Source organism: Anoplophora glabripennis, unplaced genomic scaffold, assembly GCF_000390285.2.
Source record: "Anoplophora glabripennis isolate ALB-LARVAE unplaced genomic scaffold, Agla_2.0 scaffold552, whole genome shotgun sequence".
NCBI classification, from domain to species: Eukaryota; Metazoa; Arthropoda; class Insecta; order Coleoptera; family Cerambycidae; genus Anoplophora; species Anoplophora glabripennis.
Genome location: NW_019416628.1, coordinates 272,704 through 286,556, shown reverse-complemented (window position 1 = coordinate 286,556; position 13,853 = coordinate 272,704). Strand labels below are relative to the sequence as shown.

General features: G+C 32.5%; 1 protein-coding gene across 1 annotated transcript in view; it reads left to right on the top strand.

Moving 5' to 3' along the window:
- The window catches only part of LOC108911024 (inverted formin-2), a 63,104-nt gene that overhangs the window by 23,225 nt on the left and 26,026 nt on the right, over positions 1-13,853 (top strand). The window contains exon 2 of the mRNA XM_023455118.1: positions 11,478-11,695. Coding sequence (XP_023310886.1) covers positions 11,510-11,695 — 186 coding nt within the window. The 5' untranslated portion in view covers positions 11,478-11,509. The remainder of the gene's footprint in view (positions 1-11,477; positions 11,696-13,853) is intronic.

The following is a 13,853-nucleotide window of genomic DNA, read 5'->3' as shown; positions in this document are numbered from 1 at the left end:
CTATTTTGAAATGGTATGGATTAATAAATCAATAAAGTTAGCTTCCGTAATATTCATGGAAATTGTGCTTAATTTAATACCCTTAGGTAGGTAGGTTTATAATCTGTCCTAGGAAATTGTATAAATAAGATTAACAATCAATTAGGAGTTAGGGTATTATTGTGTTAGTGGTAAGAGTGTTGTTAAGGTTAAGTGTTGTCAGTAGATCTACTACGTCCACTTTACATATTCCAATGAAGTAAATAATGATGAAGCATGATAAAAGCGTGATTAGCAAAACTATAACCGTTATGTTAGATTGTTAAAGTATCACACTGTACATCGGGCTCTCCCAATGTCGTCAGCTTCAGGTGTTTCTAGCCATCTGTCAGTAGTTTTGGCGGTTGGATTCGAAAGATAGGTGAAAATTTCGACATCTCCTCAACGCCTTTTTCACTTATTGCGCATAATGAGCATTTATTACTCCACATCGTTTCAAAACAGTCTGTATGTTATCTGATGAATCAAAACTACAACTTAGCATTATCAGTACAAGGAATAGGCTTGAAAGGGACACGTAACATTGATTTGTCTTACTATTTTTGAGATACGCGGCGCCAATCGTCGCCGTTGAAGTTCGCGAATAAACTTCGCAACGGGAAACATAAATTCGACCGCCCCTGTAAAGTCTGCGTCTCGAAATACGTTCGGAATGAATCAAATGCCTATCTCGCCTCGGCGTCCTTTTTTCAAGAAAACAAGCCCCACGGGGTGATACCATTCCATGACTCACCCTATATCGGCTAAAACCGATCACTCGGCATATATAGAAACCAAGTAGGCGAACTGGAATCGCAATCGCGGGCATAGCAATCTAGATAAAAATTACCCATTCATCTGGTCGCTAATAGGCAGGTGTAGACTTTGGGCTTTCTAAGAATCGCTGCTTGAATCACAGTTACCTCATCTCCTACAAGTGACACTAGCGAATATTACATTATTCCCTGTAATAAAACGGATAATTTGAAGGCTCTTAAAAAAAATAATGAGGCGGCTGCGGAATTTTTCACCGGAAACGCCTCTGCCTCGGTTTCGTTGATGTTGGTTTGTTTTATTCGTGGAAAATTAGCCATGTTTACAACCTGGAGATAACGGTTTTCCATTTCTGAATTTCTAATATTATTCAAATGTTTTAAAAGTAGTAAATGTGTTCGGAATATTCTTGTGTTTTATAACTCTTAACCAGGGTAGATATAGCAATATCGATATCTACTACATATTTATTTGTCTCAATAAAACATATGTAAGAATATTTAACTACTAGTTCAGTTAATTACCATTTTCCCGTATAATTTTGCCAAACAACACCGATTTTCATAAAAATTTGGGTTTAGGTTCTACTTACTCTACTTCAAAGTGAAAAATGTTCCATTGAGAATAACTCCGGGAATGGATATATTGACTAATTCTAAGCAACTTTTGTTCTATAAAGTTTTTTTCTGAAAGTCGATAATTTTCAACTTATTCGCGAGTGAAAGTGTACATTTTTTTAACCAAAAAAACCACTTTTTCATACTGTTTTTCGCGAATAACTCAGAAAGTAAGTATTTTATCAAAAAAATCATTCTTATAAAAAATTGTAGCTTATAAAAAAACAAAAAGAATGGTGTCTGGTTTATGGTGTCTGTAGATCCGATACAAGCGGAGTAATAGCTTGTTGAAGGTTGGTTCTTATTCGTCAAACGGCAAAATTGAATGTTTGATCGTGAAATAACCAAAAACCAATGCATTTTTCAGGGAATACTCATAGAACCTTTTTTAAAGTGCGTGAAAAAAACTTTATTTTTATTTTTTATAAAAGTTCCTAGCCTCAAACCTAAACGAGTTGAGTTATGACGAAAATAAAGTTGGTCCGTATTTTTTTCGGCGACAAAAAACGTGAAATTCACCCCCTAATTACCACCCCAATTGAAAATAATCGTTACCACTTTACAATTTACTTCATTTATGTACTTGTAATATGCTCTAGAAGTTTGACCGGTTTAAAGTGCTTAGTTTTGGAAAAAATTGTCTTCTTCAAAATAACTCAAAAAGTATTAATGATACGCAAAATTTTGTAGAGTATTGTAGAGTATTGTAGGTTTTGCTTTTTTGAAAATTTTGTTTTTTTTGTCTGTAGGATAAAAATTAAGTAAGATATGGCGGTTTAAAGTTTGCATATGTTGGTAAATAGCAACTTGTTCAAACCGTTTCAGCTCAAACCCTTACAGAAATAAGAGCTGAAAGAAAATTTAACTCATTTGTTCTTATAGCCCTTGAAAAAAACCTACAAAATGGTTTTTTGAAGCATAAAAACTAAGCGAGTTTTGGGTAAAAAACCAATCACATATTTTTGCAGATGTCAGAACACGTATCTTGAAGCATTGATGAATACACATTATACCTATATTTTAAGCACATATCTATTCATACACGTATATTTTGAACTAAAAACAATTTTTTAACTATAATTATTCGATTTTTTTTTTGCAAGGGGTGGTTTTTATAAAGATTGAAACTTATAAATGAATAATAAAAAATTAAAACGGTAAAGAAATCTTAATTTAATACTATATGACTAAATTATTCCAAGTTGCTGAATAATATTTTTCAACATTATTTTTTAATGATTACCTACTGTCATAGGGGGTGGTTTTTAAGGATTGATAATTTTCAATTCATCATAATTACTTATTTAAAGATTATTTTTTACACGCTCGAATCTACAATTATATAATTATTTTCGAATAGGGGTAGTTTTCACCCCTAAAAAATAAAAAGCAACCCCCGGCACAGGGTCAACTTTGAAGTAAGTAGAACCTAAATTTAAATTTTGGTGTAAATCGGTGCTGTTTGAGAAAAGTATACAGTAACGCCTTATTTTACCTTCAATTACTGGGCTATACCAAATTTATTCTACAGTTAAAAGAAAAACGGTCCTTGAGCTTATGCACATTTTTAAATTTGTGAATTTATACCGAATTACTGTAAAACACGCGGACAACATAAAACGTGACATTGGCTCAAAACAAGTGAAAATAGACGAACCATAAAATAATCTTGAATCGCCTCAAAAGTAAGTTTTTTCTACGTAATTTTCAGTACAAAAAATTGACTCCTATGAGATGTCCTTCAGGATGTCGGTACAAGCCTTTTTGATGGCTTCTACTTCCACAAAACGCTTTTCTTTCATTGGCAAATGCATTTTTCCGAAAAGGTAAAAATCGCACGGTGCCAAATCAGGCGTATATGGGGAATGGTTGACAGTTAAAATGCGATTTTTGGTAACAATTGTCGATCGATGAAGTGGCACATTATCGTGCAACAAACGCCAACTTCCTTCTGCGCGATATTCTGACCGAATACGAAGCACCAAACGCTTCGATATATCCTTCAGCTTTTTTGTCGCTTTTTCAACCTCCAAAACGCTTCAAAATCTCCGCCACAATCTTCTAAGAATACAGCTACTGACCTGCGAAATAAATGACCGGTATATGTTTCTGGATTTTCTAGTTACAGAAATCTGGCAATATTTATAGGTATAAGTGTTAATGCCTGTAGATTGAACGGTATATTTTCCTTTTTGGTGGTTGAGGAACAATCAGCCTAACTGATTTTGAGCCGAGAAATTCGTTGTATCTCCCTGATACCTTGTAAGCAAAAATTGAACAACGCGCCGCTTCTGGAATGATGCGGAGTGGTCCGACCTTATAAGTTTATAAATAAACTTATTACAATAATTTACTTGAACGGACAGAAAAAAATATGCTAATAATAATAATTATTATATTTATTGTCAGTATGACCACCAAACTGTTTTTATCTTTTGTTGTGTCGTCAGAAAAAAAACTAGCAATAACATTGCTTTTGTGTTTTTTTTTCACTTTCATCTTTATTGTCGGTTTAGAAGACTTTGTTGAATTATATCTGGCATTGAATTGTAGATCATTCGAATTATAATTTAACGCCACTTCCGTAAAAGAGAAACTGTATAACTTGTTATAGTCCAATCGCCCTAGTCAAAATTGTTTTTATGGCATTAATTTCTAAGTGCACAATTTTTTGCATGTGGCTAGTTTTTTGCTAGTAGATCAGGAAAAAACTTGTTCTACATGGGAGCGGGCCGGGAAAATTCTGGAAATGTCCGGAAAACTGCAAAAAAAACTTATTCCGTGAATAACTCGAAAAGTATTAGGAATTTTACAAACATGGTAAAGACCAAAGTTGTACAGCATAACATTGAAATGCACCCCTTTCAGTTTTTTAATTGTAGCTCGAAAACGAAGCAAAATTTCGCTATAATTCATAGGAAAAAATTTTTAGAGAATTGAATTTCCCGTCGAAATGGCGTATTTAAAAAATTTAAAAGGAAAATTTTATACAAAAAATCGTTAATAAACAGTGAGAAAAAAGCAAAAAATTCGATTTATTTATTTTTTTACTTTTATGCCTCTAGTTTTTTTTTGAGTAAAGATAGGTATAGGCATTGCTGCATAAAAAAAAGTAGATAAAATTCCCTTAAAAAAAAAGAGGCTATACAGTATTTTTGGATGAAAATTGACTGATATATGGGCGCTCAAACTTAGCAATTTTTGGATTTTCGTTGCGTTTACCCTTACACGTTTTAATTCTCATTTTTTGCAAAAAAGGAATTAAATAAGACTTTCAAGGATTTTCATCACATGACTTGTTCGAAGGGTCATTAAAAATGAAAAATCCGCGGGGTGCTATTAAATTAGAGGGTAGAAATTGAAGATAGGGGTGAAATTGCACTTTTGTAGTTTTTTAAATATACCACGAAAGCGAAACAAAATTTCGGTATAGTTCATAGGAAAAATTTTGTAGAGAATTGAATTTAAAATAAAAATGTTATGCAAAAAATCGTTAAAAAAGAATTTTAAAAAAGCAAAAAATAAGATTTTTTTGCTTTTTTTACCTTTTTGACTAACTTTTTTTAGTAGAAGTAGGCAAAGAAAATTGCTGTACAAAAAAACTAGATGAGATTCCCTTCAAAATAATGCATTTTCAAAAGTTTTTGGACTAATATTAACTGAGTTATAACTGGTCAAACTTAAATATTTTCTGGATTTTCGTCGCGTTTAACATAATAATTATTAATCAATTCTTAGTATTTTTACAACTAATTGGTTCTTTACTTAATAAAAAATTATTTCAAAAGTTTTATTTGTCAATATTAAATAAAGATTTTCACAACTGTATGAAACTAGGAGGGATTTTTCAAATGAAATTACAGTTAATCATATTATTATTACTTATCTGGAATATGGAGATGTTTCTTTTTTTTACAATAAAATAATTTAGCAAAAACTTGAGAATTTAAGTACGACAAAGTTTATTAAGAATGTATATATAATTATATAAATTTTTCTTTACCTACATTTCTTCATTTACACTTTCAAATTGAATCTCAATAGTTTCATCTATGTCTTCAAGTACATCGTCTTCTGCAACTTCGACTTCTTGAATATTGTCACAATTGATACCCATGCATTCTTTGAAAAATATGGAACAAACCATTCCAATTGAAAAACGAACTTAATGTTTTGTACAGAGGAACAATTTCGTAATTTAAAAGTTCAAAAAACGATACAAATATCATACAAGGAATTTAAAATGGTATTTTCGGAAACATACACATTGTTTTGGCCATTTTTAACAATTCCCGCAACAAGTGTTTCAGTAGAAAGAAAATTTTTGTCTCTTAAGCGCATTAAGACTTGAGAAATACGAAATGACGGACGAATAAACCTGTTTTATAAAAACATTCACTATGTTTTTAAAATATTTTGTTAAAAGTGGAGGCAAACAAAAAGCTGGCGGCGTTGTCTTATATGTAAATAGATAGATTAGTTAGCACCTTATGAAAATTTGTTTTTATATTTTTTCATATTTTTTAATATTTATAAACCAAGTAGGAATAATTTTGTTAATTATTATTAGGTTATCACTTTGTTTTTTGTTTTGTTACTTAATTTTATTGTACCTAAATATAATTAATTTTTAAAGTTCTGATATTATTGTTAATAATATAATTTTTTTAATTTACGGTTATGGTAGGGTCTTTGGCGAAGATCTCCATAATAAAAAATGACGTGGTTTACTCTTATTTATTTATTTGAGAGCGGATTAATAAAATATCCAAATACTCGTAGTTGTGTATTATTTTTTATAAAATCTGAATGAAAATCCTGATCGCGAACATCAGTTTTTCTATAATATTGTAAATGCAACTAAAATTTTCCAGATGCATTTAGTCGTTTGACCTTGAAAATTTAAAAATCAACAGGAACCTTTTTTGTAGAGAATTTTATGCACTACAACTTTGATCCTTTGCATTTTTGTGAGATTCTCAATTCAAGTTAATACGAATAACTTTTTTTGAGTTTTCCATCCATTTCCCGAATTTTCCCGGTCTGCTCCCGTGCAGAACAATTTTTTCCCTCATTTACTAGCAAAGTACTAGTCACATGAAAAAAAATGTGCACTTCGAAATTACTGCCATCGCAAAACCTCTAGCAACTGGACTATTAATACATAGGTAGTATAAAAAAAAATCTCGCTTTCGTGCATTTTGTTTGTGTTTGTGTTTCACATATCTGAAATGTAATCAAATTCGTGTTAATAATCCTTAATCCAGGAATGCGCCTATGTTTGCAATTGTAGCGGAAGATTTATGGCCGAAAAGTAAATAATACGAAAGTGAGAACGCTAGGTGTCATGGAGATATGCGCGATTATGTTAAGAACTGCACACTTACTCACTGAATAAGACGTAAATACGTAAATGTAATAAAACGCCTGATTCCACGCTTGGACGTGTACCATTGCGACCCGAAACGGTGTCGGTTTTAATAAGGCGCATGTAATTTAATTTGCCGTAAAGATGCAACGGCGAGAAAAATAAGAATTTACCACAGTATTGTTTTAACTATGTATTAGTAAATTAATCTAAAGCAAACAAACAGCAACGAAATTAAACCGTGATCAGTTTAAATTTAAGCAGAATTCGATCCCGTTCCGAAAGCTTACGAAAGGCAACGGAGATTCCCTGCATTTCTATTCCGTATTGCCGCCTCTAAAAAGCTGCTACTGCTTAGTTGACTTCACACTTGACATGATATGACGGGGTGGTTAAAAAGCAAACTGCCTCGTTAATTCGGCGAAACGGAAATGGCTGAATATGTCGTCACCGCTTTATTCTGTTACATTTTTATTTTAGTTTGTAAAGTGTCTTTGTATAGTGTAAGTATATAGCATATTTTTTGCAAATTTATGATTTCACAACTGTTGGCTTACCACAATGATACGAAAACACATTTTTGGAACCGCTGACTGAATTCATCGCTCAACTGGCTCTAATTTCAAGCACCGTTTGCAATTTCAACGGAGTTAATTATTAAAAATGCTTATTTTTGACGTATTCTACTTATCACTAAAAATGATCTCCAAGTTTGAGGGGTCATTGTTAAACAGAATATATTTTTTTATCATTTAGAGTCGACCTAGTTCTTTAACGACGCAACTTTTGCGTGCGGTAGTACACCAGATAACGATATTACTCGCAAGACCAATATTCTTTGAAATGTAAATCAAGCCGTGGTATTTGCTTGTTTGTTATTCCGAGTATGTGATTCAAATAATTTTCAAGTTTAGGCATTTTGTTGCATTGTTTCTCACTGCATTCCGATGTTCTCCAAAATGGTCAAAGTGTATAGGTACGCACAGAATTATAAATACAGTTACGGAAACTTCAAATTTTATGTCGATCTCAATCCATCTCCGTGGGACAGATTGTTAGATTTCAAGTAAGAAATACTGTTTTGAACATTGCACCCTAAAACAACATATTAGATAGCTTTTGTTCTAATTCTACATGAGCTACATTAGAAAAACTTTGACATTTGTATCTTATTTTGCTGTTGTTGAATATTTTTTACACTTTCTATGAGACAAGAAACCCCTTTTCAGTTCCTGGTCACAATAATCTGGCAGAAAGGCATTTTTTGTATCGAATATTTTTGCGTAAGCATTTTATTTAACATTCGCGTTAATCTCCAACTCATTTTTAGTTAGTGTTTGTTATTTATTTCCATATTCTTTCAACTTCTCTCTATTATGAATCACTTAACCTTCTCTGGATAATTTTAACAATACAAAAATATGTATTCATCAATCTTAAGGTCGGAACTTCTTTATTAGACGTTTGCAATAAATGTATCATGCCGCTGTCTGACATTTATGTCCTGCCCTGACGAGTGTGTTGAAAGAAGCGTTTTGCAAATTTAATGTATTCAAATGGGCAATTAAGTTTAAAAACCCCGAGGAACAAGCTTAAACTTCTTGGAATTGCGAATAGAAATCATTACGGCTTGGTAAATTGTAAATTATGTTACTTAAAAGAGTCGTTTTTGCAAAGAACGTCATAAGAATAGAAATAGTTGAAGTTCTACGATATTCGTTCCGATCCTAAATTTATAGTATTTAGTAAGGACTTTTGGGGATTACTAGTGTTAAAAATTTAGAAAAAAATCATAGATTTATTAATAATTGAAAGTTATTGCTCAAAGTAAATAATTTGTTTATAAAACTATTGTGGGTACACATGTTCGCGAGTGACCCGTTTTTAAGCATTACGTCAAGAACGCCGCCGGACGCACCACGGGGTTCCCGGAAGACGACCCCGGCAGAGTGGCGCCAAGGACCAGGGACTTCTGCCAGCGACTACCAATATACCTACGACCGACTCCACACACGGGGACTCTCCACCAAACATTCGAACCGACAACACGTCTTTTTCCACAAGCTTAGTTTTCAATAAAAATAGTTTATTTGTACCGTTGAGAGAGCGTTTTATTTTTGCTGTACAGCGAAAGCAACCCTCACTATTAATCATTTTAACAATTGTCTATTACGATTGTTTCGGGTTTTATCCCATCTTCAGATAACATCACAAAACGTAGATAAAAAAATTTTCTTATGCAATTATTAAAATCTAAAAATATTTTTTACATCCAATTAAAACAATAACATTATTAAAATTAATTTAAAAACTTACATTGGTCAAGAATATTGTTTAAAATCTAGATTTTAAACGTATATTGATGAAATTGTGTAGGGCTTAAATTGTCCAATAACAACGTCACAAAATGACGCCATGTGCTTAAACAGCACCCTGTATACCACTAACATCTGTTGCAATTACATTTTTCATGCGTTTCAGAAACGTTACGCTGCAAGCTGCAACCTGTAACAAACCGAAAAAATTTACTGCGTATCTAACAAATTGCCTCTTGACCAATAAACATCGACAATTCCAGACCGGTTGACATTTCGAGAATGAATAATCGCTTATGTTAATGGCGATAGTATCAATGGAGTCATTATTGTAGACCTGAAAAATAGCGTTCAATTGCTAAGGAATAATAGGCCGAGCGTTATGCACAATTGGCTACAGGTACTATAAATTGGAGGTAATTGGGTTCCGGCCCAACACTTTTAGGTAGGACGCCTCCGTTTTTCTTCAGGGTGTTGCTAAACCATGCAGTTTTGTAACTGAAGATCATAAGAGAGTCATAAGTCCGTTTTAATGTACAGAAGTAAATTGAGTATCTTTACAAACTTGCTCGACAAAACAGGAAAGGTACATTTTCTGATATTTACATGTTCTCCGTGATCTTTCAATGCTGCTGCTACTTCTGATTTGAAGCTTCGCATCGATCAATTTATTCGATACGTATCTAGTGGCACTCTAATGCCTGCCCTGTCCGTCTGGCGTGCCGGTGGGCAATTCATGTTTTTTGCTGAAAGCTGTTGGCCGTCCATGCCCATTTCATTGTCGGTTGTGCCTTGTGTGGGTGAGTTTGACGCAAGCTACCGACAAAGAAAATGTGCATCTCAACCTGAAGTCATAGTCACATTCGGAAAAATATCTACAAATACTGCCAGATTTCTGAAGCTAGGAAATCCAGAAATATATACCGATCATTCATTTGGTGGATCAGCATATTTTACACAAACAGTTAATTCTTTAGTATTGTTTTCTTTATTTAAATTGTAATTATTTGATTTCACTAGTGACTAAATTTTTTTAAATTGATATTGGTCACTAAAAACCAATCTGTAAAACTTGCAACTGTTGGACCAATTATATTTTTTACTCATAACATACGAGTCAACGTTTGTTCAACAAATAAGCATGAATCACAGTTACATTTCAGAAAGAAGTACTAATACATTTAGAAATCCAGTTTGCATTACTCTATTACTGGCAAATTTAAATCCTTTGATCATAAATTATGTGCGATAAAATCGGCAATGTATTGTTGGTTTATGTCACAGAATGAGAGGTTAACACAGATTTGTGACGCGAATTTACATGAGAATTTGTAAAATTACTGGCCTACTTCAGACTGCCTACGTAGTCAAGTGTAAAAAAATACATTTATTTTTAAAAATGTCATTGGCAAAAGCATTTGACAATGTGAGTGATTTTTTGGTCACAAATAATTTTAAAGTTGTCACAACAAATGTGAAAAAAGTTCGTCTTAATGGTTTCACCAAACTAGTTTTTAATTAATGTTACTGAGGATCAACCATAACTATATATCTTTTTTTTTTCGGAGTCATTAACATTTAAAAGGTAGCTCATAGCTTTGCCGGTCTTAATTGAAGTTATTTATATGTATTATACTCGTATATGTATTATCCATTTGAATTAAAATATTCATACCAAGTCTTTTTTAATTATATTAACTTAATGAGGTTCTTTAAATAATTGTTAGACCAAAAAACCTTAATGAACCAAAAAAATACGGCGTATTCAAATTTAAAAAAATATGGCATTTATTCAAATACCTGTGGAGAGGTTAGACTTAGATTGATGAGTGGTTGATTATATAATTAATTAAAGGCAAAAATTCGCAGAATTCTTAAACAAATTTGTAAACCAGTGACAAAGGTATTGGGAGACACTGTCGTAATACATTAGAATATCACTGAGAATTTTAGAAATTTTATAAGTTGGTTTAATTAATATTATTTAAAAAAAAAGGTTTTATGCGAAAGACGAGCTATTTTTGGATTACTTCTTTAAATTTAAATTGTCCAAAGTTATTCGTTTCACATAAAACGTAGGATTTTTTATTCGAAATATAATTTTAAATATACAGGGTGTATCCTAAGTCTATATCATAAATTAAGTGGCTAATTTCTTGGGTCATTTTAGGTCCAAACGCTTTAATAAGCCAGGGCCCTAAAGTTACGGGTTTCCAAGATAGAGGGCGTTAAAGTTTTTGAAAAATACCTCATTTTTTTCAATTATCCCTGAAGATGTTTGACGTAGATTGACGAAATCATCGACGTAGAATTTTAAATTTCTTTGGGACGGCCTCTTTGATATTCAGATAATTATAAAAATTCTTAATAATTTTTCTTTTTCAGGTGAGAACTGAGGATTCCTCCTCTATTCTGCAATGGACTCCTCAAGGATCGGCCTGGACTTCATCGTGGAGAACCCGGAGTACATCAGGAAGCTGGCAGCCGCTTTGGACACCACCAACGTAGCGGTGAAAAAGCAGGTCTTCGAGCTGCTGTCGGCCCTGTGCGTACACAACGAAGAAGGCCACGCCAGAGCGCTGGACACCCTAGACCACTATAAGGTAAATTATTTCAAAGAATAAGATACAAAATATTCAGCTCAGTGACAATTTGCATTTGCTGGTGTCGGACTTCGTCAAACGTCAGTATATTTCAATCTTGAAACTACCAAAGTGCACATAGTTATTGCAAAAAAAAGTACTTATTAGTGTTTAAAAAGTCACTTATTTGAAGTAAAATAAATATATATTTACTGGTAATGTCATAAAACTCAGTCCTCAAAGATTTTTTACAAAAAATGTTGGAATTTGTTTGATTTAGCTTAATATACCTTTACGACAAAATAAAAGGACATACAAGATGATATATTTTTTGTTGTACATATATTTTTTTATTATTGCAACCACATTTCAATTTATTTTCACTTATTTCAATAAATAAATACATATAAGAAAAAGAATTTTAATATTCACGAAACAATGTTTCGTATCCTTTCCTACCTGGCTGGGGCTTCTTGCTGTTCGTCAAACGCATCCCATCAGGTCATCGAAGGAGGCGCCCTTGACACTCGAGAGTACCACAAGGTCACGTATGGGCGGTGAGTCACAGCCGCCGCGATTTTATCGCCCAGAAGAGATAATTGACCCCGATCGTACCGCTTTGATTGAGAGGGGGGCGGTTAATCGATCGAATAAAAAAGTGAATATATCGCGGTTGTCGTGGTGTCGATCCCTTTCGATTGGGAACTAGGAAAAAGAAAGAGGGGGCGGATTGGTCAATACAATCGAAGTTATCTTTGTGGTCAACGATAGAATTGTTTGTTTGCACTGAGGGGCATATTTTTCGGTCGTAAGTAGAAATTGATTAACGCTAGCAAAGTGTCTGCATTAAATAGTCTCCAGAAAGGTTAGGCTATAACGAGTTTTATGATAATACCATCAAATATTTTTTTTTGCTTCAAATAATTGGCTTTTTGGACACTAATAAGTGAGTAGAACATCGACTTAAGATAGTGAAATCGTGCTAACAAAATATTTTTTACTAAGCTTAGTATATGTATGATATTTAACACTAATATGAAAAATAAATGTAAGAAAAAATTGCTAAGCTTTTTAGGCCAAGCAAATAAGATTTTTACTCGAAAAAAGTCCTATCCGCGGGATTATTGTAAAATAGTGTAAAGGAACATAATACAAGACATCTCTCGTCTCGTCAGTCAAAAACTTTTATTAGCTAACTTTTCTATTTAAACAAATACGTGAGGAAAACAGTTTTTTCACTTTGCAGGGAAAACCATCAATTTTAGCGAAAAGTGACTCCCAGACAGCTTGTAGGGAGTAAAATTATCTACAAAATGAGACTTGTTAAATTAAAATCGGTTAATAAACAAAAAAGTTATTGCAAAAAAACAAGAAAAGTGCCCATTTTTTAATTTGTTTATAACTATCGCATTTATTGTTAAAATTTTATAAAACCTATGACAAGTTGAGGGTTTTGTCATACTTTAAAAGTGTGCCAAAAGTGGGCGCTGTAGGTGCAATAGTTTTCGCACAATTCTATTTGTTTATAACGGAGGCTCCAAAAGTTATGAACTTTAAGCCTCTGTACAGGCGTTAATTTTCAACCAAACATGATTCTGAAAGCGTCATTGTAATCTTAAAGACGTAATTAAGCGACCTATTAAAAAATATCACCGTTTTTTTGACACCAACATTCTCAAATTGTGCATTAAAAAAACGTGCGTTCTTCGCTTATAAACAATTTGAATAAAATTGTTGCTATTTATGCTACCTCACCGAAAATAGATACAATGGATAGCTGGCAAAAAATACAAATTAAAAAAAAGCACTCGCTACGACCAACAGAAGTCAAGATAAGATTTTTTTTATATCGTAGCGCAATTTTTATAATATTTTATATAAGTTCAAATTGATGCGCGCTGTAAATTTTGCAATATCTCGTCTTCTATTCATCGTAAAAACTTTTTTTTTAAACTGGGGTAGCTCGATGAAAATATAACAATAGGCATATTTACGAATTCGTAGAATAGCCCTGAACCCCAGAAAAAATGCATGTTTTATACTTAATTTTTTTTAATTTACAAAAATGTCACAGAAATTATTATTAAACGAAACATTAATTAAAATTTCAATTTCGAAATTATTTTACTATTATTAAATAAATAAATGAAGCTATCGTTCATTTAAAAAGTTATTTTTT